General features: G+C 36.2%; 1 protein-coding gene across 1 annotated transcript; it reads left to right on the forward strand.

Moving 5' to 3' along the window:
• The first annotated feature begins 7,743 nt into the window (after positions 1–7,743).
• On the forward strand, positions 7,744–13,008 carry LOC149778391 (uncharacterized). Its single transcript, XM_089939217.1, has one exon. It carries the CDS (start codon positions 7,939–7,941, stop codon positions 10,408–10,410), a length of 2,472 nt encoding a protein of 823 aa, XP_089795343.1. The 5' UTR covers positions 7,744–7,938; the 3' UTR covers positions 10,411–13,008.
• The last annotated feature ends 2,033 nt before the right edge of the window (positions 13,009–15,041 follow it).

Raw genomic sequence — 15,041 nt, forward strand, 5'->3', positions numbered from 1 at the left:
CCACCAAGTGGTTTGGGAGATGTGGCACTGTACAAATTATATGGTATTCCACCAAGTGATTTGGGAGATGTGGCACTGTACAAATTGTATGGTATTCCACCAAGTGATTTGGGAGATGTGGCACTGTACAAATTGCATGGTATTCCACCAAGTGGTTAGGGAGATGTGGCACTGAATGAACAGATGATTGTGGCTATTGCACAATATGACTGATGTTCAAAATTTGGGTGGGTGGGTGGGTAAAGATAATAAACAATAAGAATCCAAATATATCTGCAAACAGAACAAGATCATAAAATCAACTAGAGAACTTTCAGGTCACCATTGACACCATTGATACCATTATTGTCTAAAGCGTATTACAATATTAACCGACGTTACCATCATTTGTTTCTAATGTTGTGTTTATACTCTGCAACAAAACGACGAGCCTTACCTTCTGTGCTAATTCACAACACTTTTCCTAATATATTTTCTCATGTTCATTCACCTAATGATTATTCACACAAGAAGGCAAATGCTTACCAGCATCATCATTAATACGAAAAGGGGTAGATGTTAAGTACAACTCAAGGTTTTTAAGTTTCTCTGTCGGTTGTATGATCTCTGCAGATACGGGGGGTTGTCTAATTAAATTCTAGTATTACTTTCATAAAACATATTATATAGTATCACAACATATTGGTTTATTGGCAGTGATTTCAGCTCTGTCAATCCGAGTAATGTTCTCGCACTGTAATATGTGTAGATCAAATGACAGTAATAAAATAATTACAGGTGGTTTTTTTAGTCATACCGGACTATGATATATAGATACTGGGAACTGTTTCTCATCTTTAAACACGATATTTCACATCTAGGTAGACCAATGTAATCAACTCGACTAAAACTATATATAAAAGTCACAACTGCAGCACTCGCTGTCGACGAGAATGTTTTTAAAAGTTTTCAAGTTGAAAGGCGGGAATTTTCCGATTCTTTTCCAGCAAACATCTAATTGTGTCAAACAAAGTTGGACTAATCTACTTACTATTGACCTTTACCATCCCGTTTTATATATTTTTTTGACATTTATGTTTGGGAGTGAGATCAGAAAGTATTTCTCGTCGGAAAGTTGAAATTCACGTCAACCGTGTGGCGTCAGTATGGGGTAGCCGCTTACTACAGGGCCATACAAAAGACCTTGCATCGAGCCATATCAAATCAGCATGACATCAATATAAAGATGATTTATCTTTTCAGGAATAGTTACTTAGAATTAAAATTCTTTATGTCATTTTAATTCACTGACTCGACCCAACTACTACAGCATTCAAAAAATATGGCCTAGTACTCACCATTTCGCATGGAGCCCCGAGTGGCCGAGTGGTCTAAAGCGCCCTCCGTTATGGATCACTGTCATCTCACCTATGTCTGCGTGGGTTCGAGTCTCGGATTAGGATAATGTGGGTATGTGAGAAAGCTTGCCAGTAGCTTCTCGTGGGTCGGTGGTTCTTTCCGGGGGTTTTGCGGGTTCTTCCTCCACCATTAATACTGGCCGCCACGTATAGCCTATCGTGTGCTGAAAAATGGCGTTAAACTCTACAACAGCAACAAAAACAGCAACAATAACCATTTCGCATTGCTAGCCACAAGACTAACAGATGCCTACATGTCCATAACATCAGGTCAGATAGTTGCGTTGTATCAGGTCAATTCTCCGTTCCGATGTTGTTGCACAAAAGAACTCAAACGTATTTAAGGAATGTCATGTAGTGTTTATAAATTTTTCAGAGAAAATGAGGAGACATGATACTCGCCATATTTATTTGGATAACAACAACTAGAAACATGTCGTTGTTGCACCAAGCTTAATTTAAAAAACTGATTGTTGCAGCCAGCTTATTTAAAAAAAGAGAACAGGGTAATGATGCTTTTGTTGGAATCACGTGACTAGTAGGCATCTGACATCATGAACATTTAACATGCTCAAGATTAGATAATTCGCAAGGTAGATTTTCAAACATTTAGTTGTCCGATGACTAGTAAAGTCTGAGTTGTTGCCAGTCAGCGTTTGTGGGAAGGACGAATGACGACTCAGCAGAACAAGTAAGGTTCTGAAGTCCTTGCTACAAAGATATTTATAATAAGTCTGGACCTGACGTAGACCTATGATAATTGGGTACTTGTATGACTAGCAAAGCAAAATGGATAACACCAGGTCAAATTTCGTCAACGTTTCATCTCAGTTTAATGCATGTAGAGTTTGATGTAGAGTCCTTTAAGATTGCTCGACCTGGTAGCAAGTGGCTAGATGTTAACTCCATTCAATTTGCTAGGACCGGTAGCAAGTGGCTTGATGTAAGGTCCTTTCAGTTTGCTACACCCGATAGCAAGTGTCTTTATGTACGTCCTTTACATTTCTAGGACCGGTAGCAAATGGCTTGAAGTAAGGTCGTTTAGTTTGCTATGCCCGGTTGCAAGTGGCATCATGTAAGGTCCTTCAAGTTTTCAAGTTCTGGTAACCAGTGGCTTGATGTAAGGTCTCTTTCGTATTCCTATGGTCGTTTAAGTTTGCCAAGCCCGATAACAAGTGGTTTAATGTAAATCCGTTGTGTTTGCTAAGCCCGCTAGCAAAGTTTTAAATTTTTGTTTAATATTTTTCATTACATGCTATTGTAATGTAAATTTATTCACTGGAGATGATACTTTTCCAGAAAATAGTTTGACCTTCACTGTTCGTTTTGTGAACAACCAGGTGTTGATCTAGATCCTGACCTTAATTCAAAATTAGTAGCAACCACGTAAACAAGTTCTATTTTTATTTTAAAATGATTGGTTGTTGTCGATGTCATGATGGGACTACGTGTTTAAGAGGTAAACAATTTTTTTATTTTTTATTTCTTAGAGTAAATTGATTGGTTTTCGTCAGGGCCACACTGGGTGTACGTGATCTTTAACAAGTACCTAATTTCTACGGGGTTCTAGAACATGATCACGTGACCCTTTTTGCGTTTTAGAAAACAATATAACCTTTGTTTTGGAGATTTATTCTCAGTAGAAGCTGGGCTTTTTCTTACACTGGAAGTTGTATTTTGTGCTGTTTGGAGTTATTTCAAATTACTTGCATTGGAGTTATTTCAAATTACTTGGATTCTAAAGGATTAATTCTTTTTAACCTGGAAAATACGTGTGCTCATATGAAATTGTTAAATAAGGACACCTCTTATAAAAATTTATTCAGATTTCCAAAACCGGAGTGATAATTCTTGTTTCTACAAGGAACTGTAGACTTCAACACTATAGATTACAACATACGTTATCGTCTCCATCTTGGATTCTTCATCGGGATTCGAAATCAGTAGAACAATTTTTATCAGGACTACTAAAATTTTATTCGTGGATTATTCTTGGAATACTTTTGGATTTGATTCTACAAAACCCTAAGTTTATTTATTTTATTTTTTTTCATTTTTACAGAATTTTTCCAGGGAAATAATTTATTGTATTTTTCAAAGCTTGTTGTTCTCTCTCTCTCTCTCTCTCTCTCTCTCTCTCTTGTGTTACTCTTTATTCAAGCCTAAGCTCTAAACATAAGACCAGTAACAAGTGGCTTGATGTAAGGTCGTTTCAGTTTGCCAAACCGGTAGCAAGTGGGATGATGTATGGTCCTTTCAGTGTGCCAGATCTGATAGCAAGTGGGATGATGTATGGTCCTTTCAGTGTGCCAGATCTGATAGCAAGTGGGATGATGTATGGTCCTTTCAGTGTGCCAGATCTGATAGCATGTGGGATGATGTAGGGTCCTTTCAGTGTGCCAGATCTGATAGCAAGTGGGATGATTATGGTCCTTTCAGTGTGCCAGATCTGATAGCATGTGGGATGATGTAGGGTCCTTTCAGTGTGCCAGATCTGATAGCATGTGGGATGATTATGGTCCTTTCAGTGTGCCAGATCTGATAGCATGTGGGATGATGTAGGGTCCTTTCAGTGTGCCAGATCTGATAGCAAGTGGGATGATTATGGTCCTTTCAGTGTGCCAGATCTGATAGCATGTGGGATGATGTAGGGTCCTTTCAGTGTGCCAGATCTGATAGCAAATGGGATGATTATGGTCCTTTCAGTGTGCCAGATCTGATAGCATGTGGCTTGATGTAGGGTCCTTAACATTTATTCGGCCCGGTAGAAAGTGACCCATATACCAACACGTTTTCGGCGAATTCCAATTTTAAACTCCAACATATATACCAAAATATCAAACAAGTCTTTGGAAACTCGGAATACATTCGTACCAGAATTTCTTTTTCTTTTTTGAACCTCATAGTAATTAATTGTTTTGACTAATATAATTGATATAATAAGCTTTTCCATAAAAATCAGAGCAACAATGAATAAGTGTTTAAACTAATTTGGGGGCTGGAACTCTTTTCCCAGAAATGTTTCACCCCTCCCTGTTGTCCTGTCTCCGATAGTTTCCAAAATAACTGATATGACTGAGGAAATAAGGTTCGATTCAACGATGTCAGAGAACGGACGTACAAGTTAACTTGTCTTGCCGGTGTGTTAATTTGAACTATGACTCCTTTTTGGACGGCTCCTATTCATTCTCATGAATGGCTTAGTACAAAAAGCCGGGTCACAGATACAATAACAATCCAAAGACAACGCACTTCAAATCATCAAATTTTCTAATACCGTACATGAACGGTTACCAAAGCATCATATATTGGTGATGTGACAGTAGCAATGGTAGTATGGGCACTAGAACGTGCAGGCAGGCGATAGTTGTCTTATCTCGCATAAAGAGGTCCTAGGTTCGATACCAAGCAGAAACCCAGTATGGAGCAAATTATTGAAATTGCTTGTGTAGCGTTAGGATGTCATTATTTGTAGTAATCAAGGTCCCTAGATTCGACAACCATAGGGAGTTTAATCTACATCCTCGTATTATATATATATATATATATATATATATAGTCTTAAAATTAATTCTCCCTAGGCCAGTGCTTGGAGTAATGTGACTTTACTCCCTTATATGAATAAATCCATAGACAATGCACTAAACCATCAAATTTGCATTTTATAAAAAAAATCATTCCGCAGAATACTCCTGAGATTATTACAAAAGGTTACAGCCATTATTTTGACCAGATATTGTAACAATCTCATTAAAGTTTCTGTTAATTCTGGGCGTTGCGACCTAGTACTGAGCCAGTCTTTTTTTATAGGATATGTTTAGACCACGGACAGATACGTCAAGTAAACAACATGAATTGTGTAGAACACATGTAATTATACAAAACTACTTGTACTACTTGAAACGCTCAAATCACTCCCCGCAACAAGTTAATTTCTCATCCCTTCCACTGTCAATTTATTGACCTTACTCGACATAATATATCGCTCCGCCTACCGAATCACGTGGCATGACGAAAATCTATTAATCTTGAAGAAACATTCAGTATCTGGCAAACAAATATGTTTTAGTTCCAGTGATATATTTATTAAAAATGATTTTTATTATTCTTACAATTGTAAAATTACATTATACTGCGGCAAACAACATTTGCATTTGTAATGAAAGTTTGTAAATCATGAAAGTCAATTTTAAATTAGCTTCACGACATATTCATTTACAAGGAAATTCTTTTCAAAGATGTTAATGTCTTTAGTATACAGTCTTATCTTTATTAATTTTAACTGAATTTTGCTTATGATGGCTTAGAGTTCAATGAATTGCCCACTGAACTTAGGCACAAAAACACAGTGATCCCCTTCAAGAGTGCTCTCAAAACTCACTTACTTCGACTGCTAGAACAAACTTCAAGACCTAATAATGTTTCCTACCTTAAATATTTTCAGCATGTTTTTTATGTTTTCTAATTTCGTGGTGTTTGTTTTTGTAATCATATCATTATATATGTTTTTATCTTATAGGTGTTGTTTAATTTCGTAAAGCGCTTATAGCTTCTAAAGATTAGGCGCTATACAAAATCCTCATTATTATTATTATTATTAGTATTATATAACAAAATCGCAAATAGTTTTACTGTTTAGAAGCCTTCTGTTGTGCATAATTTGAAACTTATAGTCAAGCAAATAACGACTGTATTACCTGTTCATTCATTCTTTACTCGACAAATACGAGGTCTTATATTCTCTTGTATTAAGAGACGTGCAAATAGTGGAAGAAAGAAGCACCTATTCATAATTGAAAACCATTTATACGTTCATGTGTGTATATGTATATATAATTTTCCAACAAATAATCATTGTCTGTTTCTTTTTACAGACACCTATATAAAAAATAAATTAAAGGAACACAAATAAAGTCGTTGGTCTTTAGGTCTAACAATCGTGTGTCAATGTGTATGTGCAGTCTTTACTCACAAATGTGATTCTATGAATCCGATTGAAACTGAGATATCTGTTATGGCAGTTCGATAGAAAGTTAAGTTTAAATTAAAACTGTTGGCAGCAACAAGAAAGAAAAATATTTGCTGTTCATATCGCTGAGAAATCAAATTTTGCAATATAAAATGAATTTAACGTCGCGGGTTCCGTAAAGTCAAAATTTGATGGCATGCAACCTAAACTCGAGCGCTTATAGGCATCGTCTTGCATTAATTAATCACTTGCAACGGGAAGTAAACCACCAGTTTCAAAAAAATGTTTAGAATTCGGCACTTACTTGGAATAAACTCCATTTCTCATTCACTTTTAAATAATTGTAAAATATCTAGATCAATATGAGTAAGTGTCCATAGGCGCACGCACATGGGGGGGGGGGGGGCACATCCTTCCCTCCCCTTGGATTTCACCTATAAACATGATTTTGGGCACATCCTTAAAACTTAATAGCTGAAAACTGCATGTTTGCCCCACCGCCACCCCCACCCCGTCCAGAAAATAATTATTTGGGCGCCCCTGTTAGTGTCTTACGGCACAGAAATTTAAGCTGATTATTTAGTACTGATGCAGTTGGCATTGCACAGGGACAAACTATGAGAGAGAGAGAGAGAGAGAGAGAGAGAGACTCATTCCAGTCACTATAAAGATTTTAGATCAGATAGTATTATTCTGCTTCACACTGTCAGTGTAATAATGCTTCTATATTAAAGTCGAATAATTTTGTCAGTGTGCATAATACGCTTGTACATGTGCTGCAAAGCTATGTCAACTGCTGAAACAAATCATAAAGGTAAACATTTCTTTTAAAGACGTAGTTTCAGGTTTCACTTCGTAACATTTGCTTGGTTCTGGCCTAGCGAGTATAAATGTTACACTATTCGTTATAAATACTGGTAATTGGGAAAAACACTTGCCGCCACGTCGAAAGCGAAACTCAACATTGTTCTAATTGCATATTGTGATGGATGGCCAAGCTTTTGTTAGGTATTAAAAAGGCAGGTATAGGACCGCTATTTATGATCAAGGTTAAAGATTTTACGTGATGCAGGTGAAGATCATTTTTCAGGCTTTTATAGTATAGACTAATCTTTTACCGCCTGATATAGTTTCGTATGCATTTAACAGTTTTCAATTACACTATGGGAATTTAATCGGAATATTCAATTTGAATTTCGCCATCGTCTTATAGAACCTTCCTCTTATAAGAGTTGGACACGTACTATCCTGTACATGTTATGTGTTTAAATAAATCGGTTGATTACACTTGCTAGCCTATCGATTTTACCTTAAATAAGAATGTTGTTTAAATAGGCCCACGTGTTTAACACCTACGTCTAGAGTCACGTGGTGGATTCGTCTCAACTGTGGGAGATTTCTACTGATGTTTACGAGAAATAGTAGCCAAAAGCAATGATCTGGAAATAGCCAATGTAAGGACTGCAAATAGAGAAAAGAGGCAGAATATTTCTGAACCTGACTGGAATACAGTGTAATAGTGCTATGAGATAAAACAAGAAATCTTAAAAGACGTCGTCATAAAACTTCAAGATGCACCCTTTGCATTTGGTGAGTCTCGCAAATATTGCTGGTTTATCGGTTTTCTGTATACTTAGCATTAGTGCCGAGTACGAACAATGGAGTCCTAGAAATAGTCATAGAACTGACTTATTTTGTTCAAAGTCATGTGAAAAGAGCAGATATAACTCTTATGAACACTGCTGTTGTTGTGAGTCGAAAACGTGCGAAGAACTCGTTCCGCCATCTTGTCAAGTCATAAACACTTTTCTGCATATTGAATATGTTGAAGCAGACGGAGGAAGTATTCTTTTACAGGAACCAGGGGATACGTACACAGCTTTTTTTATTGTACAGCATCTTGATGGGTATATGAGAAAATTTCCACAAAATTTAATTCAATTTAGGAACATAACACGTATAGACTTTTCGCGAAATCGAATAACAGAAATAGGTAACATCACATTTTTGTTGGACCTAAGTGAGCTGATTTTAGAAGGAAATAAGATACGACACATTTCAAATCAAACATTTTACGGACTTGTCAAACTTCGAACCATCAATCTTTCGAGAAATTTAATCAAGGATATCGACCCTAATGCGATTTCTTCCTCCGGGCTGAACATATTCACGTTCGACATTTCTCATAATTTTCTAACTGAGGTAGATATTACAAACTTAATGCCAGAAGGTCCATTGTGCGAAATAGTATTTAACTATAATCCGATTCAAAATATTGTCAACCGGATTGGATTCCAGTATAATGACAGTAAGGAGTACGGTGGCGGATGGATCTCGTTGAAAAACAGTTCGCTGCCGTCTTTAATAAATTGGACCAGTTTTGGATTAAACGACTATACAGATATTGGTAAAAAAATAACCTATGGAATATTTTATTTTGGATCAAAATCTTTAAATTGTGATTGTTCCCTTATCCCATATTTTGTAAATACACCAGCCTCTTTACTGAAGATTCACGTGGCTGATATGGACACAGCAGTGTGTGCTTTGCCACAAAGTCAACAAGGCAAAACAATTTATGACCTCTATAATGCTAAAGACAAATGGGACGACCTTGTTTGTGACATTGTTGCTGATTGTCCTTCTAAATGCCATTGTCACGACCAACAAATAAGAAAACGAGTTATTGTGGACTGTTCCAACATGGGCCTGAGTGAAATGCCCGACACTCTCCCGTATGGTAACTGGGGATCTAACGAGATTATCCTGCTTCTCGTGAACAACAGCATAACCCGACTGGACAATAGAGACTATATAAATCGTATATCATTACTTGATATGGCCGGAAATGTTATCACTTATATCGATAAGAAGGCAGTGAGCCACATGACACCGAGCATTGAGCTGTATATTCCCAACAACACTCTCCAAATCTTACCCAAGGAATTCCTGTATTTAGATCCTGACAATCTCTTAATTGGAGAGGAATATCTTCAGTGCTCATGCGAATTTTTCTGGGCTGAAAACTGGCAGAGGTATAAATTGCACGATATAAACAAAAGTTTACACTGTACGTATAAAGGCAATAGATTCCGCATTGATGGAATGACTAAAATTGTAGCTGATTGTGAAAATCAATCTTTAAAAATACCTAATTTAGTATGGATTATTATCGGGCTATTCTTAGGCTTACTTGCAACAGGCTTCGTCCTATACAACTTCTGGTACGAAATTTTCATTTTGTACAGGCGTTGCAGACTTCATATTCTGGAGAGGAAATTTGTATCGAGTCCTGATGACATGGATATTGTCTATATTTGTATTGATGAGGTGAATTCAGATACTTTACAATGGTCTACACGAGAGCTGGTTCCATACTTAAAGGGGGAAGGTTTTAAAACAACGCTGCCATGTCTCGACTTCTTACCTGGTTCACAAACCGAAACGGAAACAATTGAAGCTGTCAAATGCAGTAGGGTTTACATCATTGTGCTTTCATTATTACAAGGTATCAAATCCGAGAAAGTCCGCTATTCTACGTCGTCGTTTGAATTCCAATTTAAAGTTATCTGGGGAGAGTTTACGTCACAGTCGATGAAGAAGATCATAGTCGTCAATTTTGATCAAATAGAAAGTAAACATGTTCAGGAGAGACGTTTAAAGGCATTAGTTCGTGTTGGCATAGTGGCCGATTTCTATGACAGAGAAGAGTTGCTATTAAAAAAGATAAGGAAACATTTGAGTAAATTGCTCACCAGTAGTTCCAGGAGACAGACCGGTAATGTTCAACTCAATATGGAGCGTACGGAGGTCATTCATATGTCTAACGTTTCTGATTTAGACTCGGAACAAATGACATGTACGACGGATACTATGTGTAATCATTCTCTTTCTCAGCAGTATCATGATGATACCAACCCAATCTCACACGAACCAGTAAAGGAAATCAACGTTTACAAGCGTTTGAATGCTCCAAGAAATTCTACATGTAACTGCAAACATAGACAATGTTACCTGAGTGGCACAATAATACATGGGAAGTAGTAAACGTCTTACATGACTGGTATAAGCTGAGTTCTCGTTAATTTTGAAATCAATAATTATGCAACAGTTTTTTTTCTAAACAAGAATATTCAACTTTAGAAGGTATAAAATGTCGAAATCAGAGATCCTTTTCTTATGTGTTTAAATCATCTCATATTACTTGAAGCATATTTTATTGTCAAAAATCGCAATTTACAAGACAAAACCAGAACCAAGTTTTACAAAGAACATTTTCCTCGCCATTGAAAAATTACAAATATAGCACGCAAGAAATAGACATATAAAGTCGAATGAAACTGTTTCATGAGAGACAGAGAGGAAGAAAGAGAGAGAGATACATAGAAAGATTTTGGTGTGGTCAGACTGGTACGACAATTTCATTTATAGAGAACAATATAGGCTAAAAAACATTTCAATTGCCGAACTAGGAACTCTACATGATTGTAAAAGCATGGTAATTAGGGACTCTACATGATTGTACAAAATGACAACTAGGGACTCTACGTGATTGTAAAAACATGACAATTAGGGTCTCTAAATGATTGTAAAATAATTGACAATTAGGGACTCTACATGATTGTAAAAAATGACAAGTAGATACTCTGCATGATTGTAAAATATGTAAATTTTGTTCGTTTCAATTACAGTCTTGTTGCATTCCTTTAATATTGATATGTCTGTTATAAAGTATGTGTCATGTCCATTGAAGATATTACTGAAGGCAGTATTATTAGGCTTGTGTTATATTAGTAAATAAGGATTATTATTATTATTATTATTATTATTATTATTATACAATCTGCACCCCAAAACGAAATGATAATTATTCTTAACAAAAAATCCTCAGAAATATGAAGATCAGAGATAATATTTGCCGCTCTCAAGAGTAATAATTAAGTCTATCAAATATTCTGTAAACTTTACATATAGTATGCGCAGTGTTATATTCTTTTATATGACAACGTATTAAACTAGCACTTTAAGCGATTCGGATTGGTCCAAACAATCCAATGAAATTCTTGCGCAGTATTCTCTTGAATGATTAGCTACGATCGTTGGTAAATTTCCTCTCTGTCTGAATACACCCATTTTACCCCATAGGGGCTCGTTGCATAATGTATAGCCTATAATATGCTGGAAAATGGCGTCAAACCCGAGGGCAAGAACAACAAGTAGAACTAAAAAACTGGTAAATTGATCGCAGGGACGTGGGGTGGGAGGCTGTATACCTGTAACATAGAATCCGTCCTATATACAAGAGTGGTTTAAATGTTAACTTCTACGAGTAAATAAACCGACCTCTGTTCACAGAAGAATATGGGCATAAACCGGTCTCCCAACGTTACCCAACCACAACATGTTTATGCGGTAAAACAGCTCAAACAATCTACATTTTCTTATTGGGCTTAGCAATTCCCAATCTAAATATAATTTATCTATGTATATCATAGTTATTGAATAATGCAAATATTCGGTCAAACATAGTCCTCTAAAATTTAGAATATATGCATAATCATCCCTTCACATGAATATACAAGAACTGCAATGCGAAGGAGTGAAGCTCACAATTTCGCCATTAAGCATTGATCGTCTAATTCTTACTGTAACTGAATCCGAGGTAACTATGGGACATCATAGGGAACTTGCATAGACATTCTGTGTTCATACATTATGTTGACTGATAGACGTATACTATTTATTCGGAAGTACTGTTGCTATTTGAATTATAGTTGGTTAAAAAAAATCTACTTATACATGTTTTTGAGTCAGGGGGCCCCGAGTGGCCGAGTGGTCTAAAGCGCTCTCAGTTACAGATCACTGCCATCTAAGCGCTGTCCTTTATGGATCACTGCCATCTCACCACTGTCTGCGTGGGTTCGAGTCTCGGATTCGGCTAATGTGGCCATGTGAGAAAGCTTGCCAGTAGCTTCTCGAGGGTCGGTGGTTCTTTCCGGGGATTTCCCGGGTTCTTCCTCCACCGTTAATACTGGCCGCCATGTATAGCCTATCGTGTGCTGAAAAATGGCGTTAAACCCTACAACAGCTTTACATGTTACTGGTTAATAGAACTGTGCAAAAAATTATGCTAGAGTCGGGGACTAGTTTGCACGCGCAACAAATAGAAGGTACATCGGCTGAATCAGAATATACAAATTTATTTCTTCTTCTTTGTCTCCAAACTAATTTTATTAAAATAAAATAAAATGTAACAAACAGAATCTCATTAATTCAGTAATAATATACGACCCCGAAATTTAATATAGATAGTAGAAAGGAATGTTAACGATATACGACACCAAAAATTAACAATTGCTTGAATTCTTAAGTTTCACGTCATTATATCGTGTGCATAGAGTGGAAGTCCTTATCGCAATCTGGAGTAGTGTCATAATGGATATTTTGGAATGGGTTTGCTGATATACAGACTGATATACGAGTGTATGATGTGTGGCTAACAATTTTGGCTGTCAAAAACAGTTCTAAAGCTATCGGTGACAATTTCGCGCAGCGAAACTGACCAGTGTAAACTATCTGATAAATTCATTTTTCAAGCGACACCGCCACAAGCGACAAAAAAAAAAAAAGAAAAAAAAAGAAGCTGCCACTGCAGATGCAAGCAATTATGTTAGTATGTATGCTGCCAACATTGGCATAATTTCATAACAAATTGGATACTGTTTGAAAAGATGACAGATTTTTCGTACAAAATTCGGCTAGTGTAAACGATGTTACCCTTCGGAAATGTAAATGATTTTGCGAAGCCAAATTTGCTAGCAGGTAGATTGAAAACTCACCCACTTTTAAAACGTCGCATTTAGGTCAAGGAAAATCATTCAGAATGACAACAACTCGACGCGTTTAGTTGCAAACTTTACACATAGTAATGTGAAATCATTGTTTTCCCAGTTTATTTCATAGTTTTTAAATAATCGGTCCTCACTTGTAACTTTACTTCTAAACCAGATAACGTTAGTTTTATCAATATTGACTCAAAGTCCAGACAATTTACAAACATAAAATAATCGAGCAAATGCAGACTTCAGTGATTTACAGTTCCCATTCAGAGTAAAAATGTATCACTTGCATATCGAAAGATCAAATATTCTCTATTGTTTACACAAGTAATTCCTTTAATATTTGGTATTCCCCTTACAATATGTGCTAGTATCTCGCACAAAGAATAAAAATATATGGAGATAACGGATCTCCTTGTCTTAACCTCTTTGTATGTAAAACCAAGAGATGTAGTTATTTACTGAAACACGTGATTTTATCTTATTCTAAAAAGTTGATATCCAGTTTGTAATAGAGTCACCAAAGTTGAAGAAAGAGAAGATGGTATTAATGTAGGACCAAGCAACAGAACGCGAAGTCCTTCTCAAAGTCAATTAATAGCAATAAACCAACATTAAATCCTGCAAGGTTATGATGTTTTCCCCACTAAATCTGATATTAACAAAACCAGTCTGATCCTCATTTTTAAGGTGAAGTAAGACGTTCTTCACTCTGTTAGCTATACAAGAATAAACTTTTTTATATGAAAATTTTTCAATATTATTCATCTCTTAAAGATACTGATTTGGTTTGTCACCCTTCGGTATACAAATAATTATTCCCGTTTTCTGTGTTGATGAAAGTCCCACTATACCGTAACTATGGTTCATGGATCTCACAAGGAAATGACAAATCATTTTTTTAAAAAACACTCAGTAGTAAAACCAAATGAACCTGGACTTTAATTGTCTGCCATTGGTGTCAAACATCTTAATGGCCTTGTGGTTATTGATATGCAAATAATTGTAATTGTTTATAGTATGGTTCATGGTAAGATTAAAGGCGCCAGCTAAAAATATATTTGCATTGTATACATGAGAGATAGCCTTTTCTATCGCGTCATAAAAAAAACCTGCTGTATCTTAGTTTGGGCCATATCTATTCATTAAAGTCATTTTGCGATCCTGAGAACCTACAGTATTTTTCCCAATTGTTAGTAAAATATGTAAGAAACATGAAAAATTATTTTGCTTACGAAACATTGAAAACTTATCTTCTCTTCAAAAGTGACCATGTACACAGATTTATATATAAATTTCAAATCAGAAAAGAGATCAGAAAATGAAATATAATCACGGATTATAATCATTTCTGCAAACCGTTGTCAGACCGATTTTGCGGTAAAGTCAAACGATTTTACAAAAAACACCTCAATCGAGTATTGTCCATAATTCAACATTGCTGGTTCAGTCGCTCCATACTTCTGGTAACGGTGTAGTAAAATCCGCACGGAACTTGTTCAGCACCTTTTGTTGCATTCGCCCTATCCACGGGTGATGACATTTGCTCATCGGCAAGAGGAACCTTCGTGCATTCAAAGTTCGTTGTAAACTTCAGAATGTTTTTGTCAGATTGTGGCATAATCGGACGATGAGGTTTTCTCTACTTCCACTAGCAGCAGAGAGGGTGAACAGACCATAGAATTCCGACAAAAACAAATAAAACAAACAAATAAATCATCTCGTAGAAAGGTCCAGATTTTACAAATGAACTTTCCTTGAGATGTTTATTTTTGCAATGACCGATTGTGCTAATAAAACCTCAGTTCGAAATAGTAGCTGAAAAAATAAAGTACT

The sequence above is a fragment of the Sinohyriopsis cumingii genome, chromosome 17, assembly GCF_028554795.1.
Source record: "Sinohyriopsis cumingii isolate HCF-2022 chromosome 17, ASM2855479v2, whole genome shotgun sequence".
NCBI classification, from domain to species: domain Eukaryota; kingdom Metazoa; phylum Mollusca; class Bivalvia; order Unionida; family Unionidae; genus Sinohyriopsis; species Sinohyriopsis cumingii.